Raw genomic sequence first — 8,723 nt, 5'->3', positions numbered from 1 at the left:
GTCCATTTTGAACCAGCTAGCCATCTAAGATGGGGGCAAGGCAGCATAAGGCTCATTCAGAGGACTAGGATGATGCTTGGCAAGAGATCTAGGCTTTATTCTACCCCACTAGCAAGCACACCCAGGTCTGAAGGACCTGAGTTGACAGATGCTTTTTTGTTTATTGAATTAATATTGTTCACACCTACACCAGTATAACCCCAATAACATGGCTTGATATACCTACAGCTGTGAGTAGAATTGGGTTCACATTTTCTGTAATTTCGCTGATCTTTTTTGATCAGACATTGAGAAAAGCGATAGCATTTGAGTTGCTCTTAATTGAACAGATGAGATGCAATATGGTCATTTATGTCGCTGGTGGCCTGTGAACTTTAAATAAATTTCTGTGCTCACCATATAACTGTAGTCTCCCCATGTCTATACCATCTTCAGCCTGTACTTTAAAGCAGCCTCCACCATATGCGCCTTTTGGTGCAGAGATTTCACCACATTTACAGTGAATGTCTCATCACAAATGGAAACATCTCTGCTGAACTGCAGAAACTGTACAATATGGGGCATTTGAAAAAGTAGTGGTGCTGGTGCCTGTGGTTAAGAGCTCTCAGGCTGCTATGAGAAAGATCTTCTCTCTGGAAGAGCTGTGTCTTCTGTGCCTTGGGTTCACCTCTCCTCTGGAACAATGTGCTCTGGCTGGTAACACCCACTTCTGGCCCCAATATGGCTCAAATCCAAAAAGCCGTTCTGCAATCTCCTCTCAAAGGGTGTACGCCTGCTGCTTGGCGTTTGGATCGCAAAATTTATGCAAGAGATCAGACCTGATAAAAGAAAATCAGTAGTAAATTAAAGTCCCAGGCCCTTCCCACCCAGGATATTTTGTAATCCATGCTCCCAACCAGCCCAGCCAAAAGCTGTGGGCCTGCCCTAGCATGGGTAAGGCACTATCTCTGGGCGTGGGCAAGAGGAGCAGGTGGCAGAGCAGGAGGCGGAAGGGGGGACAGGAGCCTTGGGGCAGCCCGTGGCCATGCCAGCTGCCGTCGTCTGGCAAGAAGTACAAGACTGCAAGTCCCAGGAGATGCCAGGAGAGTGACACCAGGCTCGTGGGGCTGTCTCTCCTCTGAGATGCTCCCAGGCCATGGCCCCATGCGCCCAACCCAGCACAGGGTGGCACCAGCCCCTCTTGGGATGCCCCCATGAGCAAGGTGGGCTCCCATCCCATATGTGCTTCTGCAGAACATTGTCCCCCAGGGGGTAGGTGGGGCCTGAGCCCTGAACATGCTCCCTTCCTGCGCCGTTGCTCTGGCTGGAGCCCCACACCAGTGGCTGAGCACAGGGTACCCCTGGGACTTCTCCTAGCAGTTCCTGCTGCTGCAGGAGACCTCTCTCCACACGCCCTGACACGGGACAGGAGCTGAAACAGAGGCGAGTGGAGAGGAGCTCTGTTCCAGACCCTGCCATGCTGCCCCACCACCGTCCCCGTGCTTGCAGCTGGTCACACGTGACAACGCCCTGTTAGGTTCAGGATCATATCACAGGGGTGGCCTTTCTGGGGGCAGCAGTCCATGGGGGTGGCAGGAGCAAGCTGCCAAAATGCTCCCAGACTGCAGTGCAAATTGCCTGCAGGTCTGCATGCAGCAAAGTGGTAACATTTTCCAAAGGGAGCCTGCAACTTGGCTGAGTTTGGGAGTGGAAAGACAGAGCCTGTGAGAGAAGTCCAGCGAGAAGGGCTGCAGCTGCACCTGTGCCTGGGTCCAGTCCTGCAAGGATAGTAACCAACAGGGCTGGTTTAGAGAACTGCCACCACAGTAGATAAATGCACTGTTTGTCAGCAAGTACCTGGACAGAGCTGCCACCCGCTGAAGATGCTCCTGCAATGCCAAGGGACTGGCTATGCCCGTCCCGCCCTGGTGCAGGTGCTGACAGGGCTGCAGCCTTGACATCTCCCAGCATGATGTGAACTCACACAGCTCCTGCCCCAATTCCCCTCCCCTCGTCTTTGTGTGGGAAGCTGCATTTATAGAAGAAGCCTCAGCTTGAATGCAGACACAGTGAAGGCAGCAACCCAGGAGCCATGTGGCAGGTCACTGCCCGCTGCCTGTGCCGGGCGAGCTCCTGCGGCTGGCGGGGGCGGCTGCTCTGGCCCAGCCCCGGCTCCGGCCCCGCGCCTGCAGCCCCGCAGCGCCGCAGCCCCGCACGGACACCCGGGACGGCCTCCGCCCGCGGCCTCTCCTCCATGGCCCCCTCCATCCGCCTCTCGCCCGCCGCCCGCAGCCTCTTCGACGAGCCGCTGGCCATCGCCGTGCAGGGCCTCGGCCCGCAGCAGCAGGTCACGCTGCGGGCGTCCTTGCAGGACGAGACGGGCGAGCTGTTCCAGGCCTGCGCCCGGTACGAGGCGGGCAGCGACGGGGAGCTGGACCTCGCCCGCTGCCCCGCGCTGCCGGGAGGCAGCTTCTCCGGCCTGGAGCCCATGGGGCTGCTCTGGGCTCTGCAGCCCCAGAAGCCCTTCAGGCGGCTGGTGAAGCGGGACGTGCAGAGCCCCTTCCTCCTGCAGCTGGAGGTGTTTGAGGGCCACGGGGACCCCCCCGGGCGGCTCCTGGCCCAGGCGCAGCACGAGCGGGCGTTCCTGCGGGACGGGGTGCGGAGAGTCCCGGTGCGAGAGGGGAGGATCCGGGCGACGCTTTTCCTGCCCCCCGGGGAGTACCGGCTGCAGCATCCTGTTTTCCCTAAACCAATGTTTTGTCAGTGCAAGCTGTTCCATGACCTCTGTAAAGTGGAGTCCATGAAAGTCCCTGTCCTTCCTGCCCTTCCTCCCTCCCTCCCGCACCACTGACCAGCCTGACCATCGTTCCCAATTCACCTGGCGGTGAGGGTGCAGGATACGGTTGCAGAAGCAGGCAGAGGAGTAACCCTTCTTGCCCAGAGCTTGAGGTTACAAACATGGAGAAATGCAAGTGGAAGTGAGGGTGCCAGGAGAGCCGCTGGAGACTAGAAGCTGCGTAAGAGAGGAGTGGAGAGTGGCTCTGTTCCAGTCCTTGGCAGTCTTCCTCGCTGGGAGGGTTTGGGGGATCCTCCCTCTCCTCCCAGCACAGTAGCAACTAACTATATCATGACCACAGTCCACCATGTTGGGGTTCTTGTGGACATCATCAGTTCGTGAAAGGGGCAAGAGGAAGGGCTCAAGAAAATTTACAGGAATTAAACCTTTCCAGCAGGAAAACACAATAATTTAATTGCTCTGGAAAAGGTGCAGAGCACCTTTCTGAGGTGTAAGAGTTGCCCAAGACACCATCAGGCTGCAGCACCTTCTGGGCAGCTACACAGAGTCTTCCCTGCCAGAGTCCAGCGTGCAGGAGGGCTGATTTCACAGGCTCAGCATCCCACCCGCAGCGACACCAGGGCTGCCTTCCCTGCCTCACCTCTACCCCCACCTGCTGACCAGGAGATCGAAGAAGCCACCTGCATACATTTTGTATCCAAAATGTCCTGCTTACCCTGAGCTGAGGTGCTTACAGTAAGCCAAATGACGGTGCATTTCCTCAGTTTCCCCCAACCCACTCCTTTTGTGTGTGTTTTAAAATGATAGGCTCTTGCCGCACTCCCCGGCGCTTTGAATTGTTTCCTAGGCACAGGACAGGAGTTTATTCTCTGCTGCCACCACAGCCAATCTTCAGCTTAGCAAGACTATAAGCTCGGCCTGTAGTCAGTATTTCTGTTACACAGTTCCGTTTGGAGATGTGTTTGCCACTATGATTTCACCACACTCAAATTGTCCTGCACTGAGATATCCGCATCATGATTTTCCATTCCTGGGAGTGCTCTCTACGCCGTGCATCTCTACATTTGGATTCAGGAGTTGGATACTCCTCAGCAAATGACCTCAGGCCACATAAAGGTGGAGAGCTCAAAAGGCTTTTGCTATAGTACTGTCCCACCTTCCTTGAGCACCTCCACGGCCTTATTCAGCATTACCACTTTTTCTGTGCATGTTCAGTGCAAGCCCACAGAGCCCTGCTACGCTCAGCTGAGCCATGGGCCACAGACAACTGCACTCCTGGCCTCTGCTTTGTATGGTCGCAGTCTATAGAGACCCAGTAGATGTGCTGTTGCCTGCATGCAAACAGCGGCAGAAGGAAGAACACAGTACCGCTTTGGACGGTAAGGCTCTCCTTGGTCCAAGGCAGAGAGCGAGCAGATCCTGTGCACTCCCCTCTCTTCCATGACCCACAGCAGCACGTTCCCACCTTCCACCTGCAGCCTTATTTGAGGATGCACAGGCCACCATGGTGGAGGGCATGAGACCGTGGCAGGAGGGCATCCCTGAATAGTGGGAGGCATGAGGACACTCAGGCCTATGGATCTCCTGAAGCCAAGAGTAGGGGTGAGCTGGGTCTTACCGACTCCCCAACATGGCCAGGGACACCTTCTCTGGCCTGGGGCCTGTGGAGCTTCCCTGGGCCCTGTGGTCCCAAAAACTGTCAGGCTGTAGGAACGCAACATGCAGAGCACCCTCTTCCCTTGCACTGGGTGGACAGGAGCAGGATTTTCACAGGATGAGGAAAAGATAATCCTGGGCCAAGAAGGGAAGATCCAAACAACAATCTTCCGATCACCCAGTGAGATACCCATGGCGTCCTATGCAGAATTTGATACTGATCAGAGACATGATCCCCAAAGAGATGAAGTGCTGGTTGGGTGGATCCCACTTATCACTTTTCAAGGGATCCCAAATGTTCAAAAGCCACAATACAAACACACATGTTTACAGTTTCTATTTTAATAGTATTACATCTATCAAATCATGATACCTTGAGGATTTTTACAGTGCCAGATGAAGTGGCTGTGCCAGATGAAGTGGTGGTTGTTACAGGGCTGTTTACAAGGAGAAGAGAAGTTGGGACAAGATACTTTCACCAGTCTCTGCCTGTTGCCCCTAAGCACAATCCAGAAATACTGCTGATTCCTAAACCAAATAAGGGTTTGCACCTTACCCAAGAGGTCTGCTCCTGAGCCTTTCTTCCTCTGCAACAGACTCTAGGGTTTTTTCAGCTGCTGACACCACACAGATGAGTGACTGATCATGTCCTTTCCCCAAAAGATGCTTTTCTGCAGTTCCTGTTGTGTACTTGGTTTGATGCATTCTAAACCAGAGAAACATTGAAAGGAGTCATTTCAGGCAATACTGCTCTTTGTCTTGTCTGCTCCAGGAGAAGACCCCTTTCCAGGAATCATTGACATACATGGATTTGGAAGAGGTCTTTCTGAGTACAGAGCCAGCCTGCTGGCCAATCATGGTTTTGCCACACTGGCCCTGGCTTATTATCAATATGCGGATCTGCCCCAGGAGCCAACTGAACTCCACCTGGAATATTTTGAAGAGGCAGTGAACTATATGGTGCAGCACCCACAGGTAGGAGCACCCTCCGTGTCCCCCTGGGCTCCAGGGAGCACTTCTCCAAAGTGTCTGTCACTTTGCCTGAGTTATCTCTGGAGGAAGCTGCTGAAATACTCACCTGGCATGGCTGGCATCTGCCAGGAGTTTGGGTGTCTGAGTTCTCGGAAAGAAGAAGGGTCAAACAGATATGCACTGGAAGCGCGGTGGGGAGAGATCACAAAGTAATTTCACAAGAAACAGGTGAGACATAACAAGGTGGGAAGGTTGTGCAGGAGAGAGCCTTCATGAATTGCCACTAAATGTCCTCCTGCAAGTCTCAAAAGTGGAAAGCAAAGAGCATCTGCCAGTGTCTAAGACTAGTAATTCTTAGCTGCATCATACAACCTGTCCTCAGATTGGTGAAATCAGGTTCCCCCTCTCTTGGCTGATGTCAGTGCACCAGAGAACACTGCCAAAGGCAGCAGTCTGAAGGGGGAGGTGCTTGGCACTTGTCCAGAAGAAAAACTAATCATTGCCATCACTGCCTTCACAGTGTTTTGTGAGCTCTTGGCATTATACAATGTTCCCCTCCAGGAACTAGCCATTGTGTTTTTCAACTCAGTACTGATGAGGATTTCCTCCTGTCTACCAGGTGAAGGGACCACGTGTTGGTCTGCTTGGTTTCTCCAAAGGAGCTGAACTGTCTCTCGCCATGGCCACCTTCCTGAAGAACATCACAGCAGTTGCTTCCCTCAATGCTCCTGTGGCCATCACAACTCTTCCTCTCTGTTACAAGGATAAAACCATCCCCACTTTGACCATTGATGAAAAACAGATCAAGGTCACTGATTCCAATATTCTTGATTGTTCTGACATCCTTCTTGACCCCTTTCAAGCCCCTGGCAACCAAAGCCTGATCCCACTAGAGAAAGCTGAGGCACAGTTACGATTCATTGCTGGACAAGATGATCACATTATTAAATCTGAGTATCATGCTACTGAAGCCTGCAAGTATTTGCAGGCTCAAGGGAAGGAAAATTTTCAGATTCTGTCTTACCCTGGCACAGGGCACTGCATTGACCCTCCCTTTTTCCCTTTGTACTCCATAGGAAACCATCCCATTTTCGCAAGCTGGCAGTCCTGGGTGGGGAGCTCAGGGCTTATTCTAAAGCTCACGTTCATGCCTGGCCACAGATCCAGGCTTTTTTCAACAAATATTTAAATGGCAACTAATGTGCAAAAAATAATGTGCAAGTAACACACAACTTTGAACAACCAGATCTGATAAATTCTTTTACGTTTATCAGGTCAAACCTTGTTCACAGGCTTTGATACAACTACAATATCTTCCATGACTTTGCACATTCATAACTCAGGACAGAACTGTGTTTGCCTTTTCTGGTTTTCCCTGAACTTTTTTTGCTCAAGTGTCAAGAAAAGGAATGGCAAATAGATTTGCATTGGCCCTTGATAAAACAGATCATATGCAAAATGCAGTTACATTTCTCAGGCATCTTCTATTCTTCTAATACTTGGCGGTACTTTGCATATCACTGTGGTCTCTACATGCATAAGCTATCCTCAGCTCATACTTTAAAGCCACACCTCTCAAATGCTAATTTTGGCGCAGGGATTTCACCACTGGTGAATGTCTCATCACAAATAGAAATGTCTCTGATCTCTGTGCTGCTGGAAGTGTGTAAGAATGGATGCTAGAGACAGCATGCCAGGGTGTCCCTGGTTAACCCTCAGGAAGGGTTGTTTGCCCTCTGTGCCTTCTTTCCATCTTCCCCTCGGAAGGAAGTGCTCTGTCTCGTGGATACTTCCGGCCCCAAGATGTCATCCAAAAAGCCATTCTACTGAATTTACTTCCATTGTGATCTTCTCCCACACAATGTGGAACTTTTTCAGCTTCATTATTGGGGTGAGAATTGTAATAAAGAGTCTGAGATTTGGAAGCCATGGAGTCATTTTCTGTGCTTTGGATAGAAGCAGGGATCTTTGCATCTTGACCAGTCTCTCATCCCAGGGTGGAACTTGCAGGAGCTTGGGAGCAAGGGCTGCCCAGGTAAGGAGAGGAGACCAGAGAAGACTGACACGTAACCCCGCTTACCTTCACTCTTCCACTGCTCTTAGGGCACCAAGTGCGGAAGGAGGACTGTTGCTTAAGCCTTCAGGGCTCTTTCCCTTAGCAACTGCTCCAGCATATGGTCGAGCTGGTGATCAAATCCAGCACTGCAAGCCAAGGAGTGTTGTTCTCAACAACAGGAGAAGCTGCCACACATTGAGGGCTCGACACCAGACAACATACCCAAATGCTAGATGACAAAGCACCTCACCTGTTTAGGAGAGACGGGACAATCTCCATGGGGAACAAAAGACTGCTGAGACTCTGCCCAATACCTCTGACCACACAGTATTTCAAAATAGGACAATGCTGAGGATTCCCTCAGATGTTTCCACTTGTTTCACACCACTAAGTCAGACATGGGGAGCTCCAAGTGAGAGGCACCTCTGCCTGCATCTCCCAGGAGTCGTCAGGGAGCCTGAGGAAGCAGCTCTCCCTTGGGAGCAAAAGATCCAGCTCTGGGTAAGACAGATTGTATGGCCTTCTTTTTAAATCCTTGCACAACCCACTACTGGAAGAGCCAGGTGTTTCCTGACCTGCCTAAAGAGTCTGTGAAAGTGCCCCTCCGTCATCCCTCCCATACCCCTGACCACCCTGACCATCCTTCCTGTTGCAGTTTAGCCCCAGCCAGCAACTCAGCACCACGCAGCCGCTCGCTCACTCCCCCTACCCCGATGGGATGGGGGAGAGAATCGGAGGAGTAAGAGTGAGAAACACTCCTGGGTTGAGATAAGAACAGTTTAATAATTGAAATAAAGTAAAATAGTAATGATAATAATAACAATATAATAATATACAAAGCCAGTGATGCACAATGCAATTGCTCACCACCTGCCGACCGATACCCAGACAGTTCCCGAGCAGCAATCGCTGCTCCCCGGCCAACCCCCCCCAGCTTATATACTGAGCATGACATCACATGGTATGGAATAGCCCTTTGGGCAGTTTGGATCAACTATTCTGGCTGTGCCCCCTCCCAGTTTCCTGTGCACCTGGCAGAGCATGGGAAGCTGAAAAGTCCTTGACTAGCATAAGCAGTACTCAGCAACAACTAAAAACATCAGTGTGTTATCAGCATTCTTCTCATCCTAAATCCAAAACACAGCACTATGCCTGCTACTAGGAAGAAAATTAACTCTATCCCAGCCGAAACCAGGACACTTCCCAACTCATCTGGCTGTGCAGGTGCCAGGGCTGGGCAGAGCCTGCTGGAGACAAAACCTG

At 51.7% G+C, this 8,723-nt stretch overlaps 1 protein-coding gene across 1 annotated transcript; it reads left to right on the top strand.

Moving 5' to 3' along the window:
* Positions 1-2,071: 2,071 nt before the first annotated feature.
* On the top strand, positions 2,072-6,604 carry LOC104028568 (acyl-coenzyme A thioesterase 5-like). Its single transcript, XM_075712589.1, is given in 5 exon segments — positions 2,072-2,697; positions 4,087-4,091; positions 5,211-5,407; positions 6,024-6,480; positions 6,483-6,604. Coding segments are annotated over 5 exon segments (1,407 nt in total).
* Positions 6,605-8,723: the final 2,119 nt, after the last annotated feature.

This window comes from Pelecanus crispus, chromosome 6, assembly GCF_030463565.1.
Source record: "Pelecanus crispus isolate bPelCri1 chromosome 6, bPelCri1.pri, whole genome shotgun sequence".
NCBI classification, from domain to species: Eukaryota; Metazoa; Chordata; class Aves; order Pelecaniformes; family Pelecanidae; genus Pelecanus; species Pelecanus crispus.
Note: the sequence above shows the minus strand (reverse complement) of the source record. Positions and strands in the feature narration are given on the sequence as shown.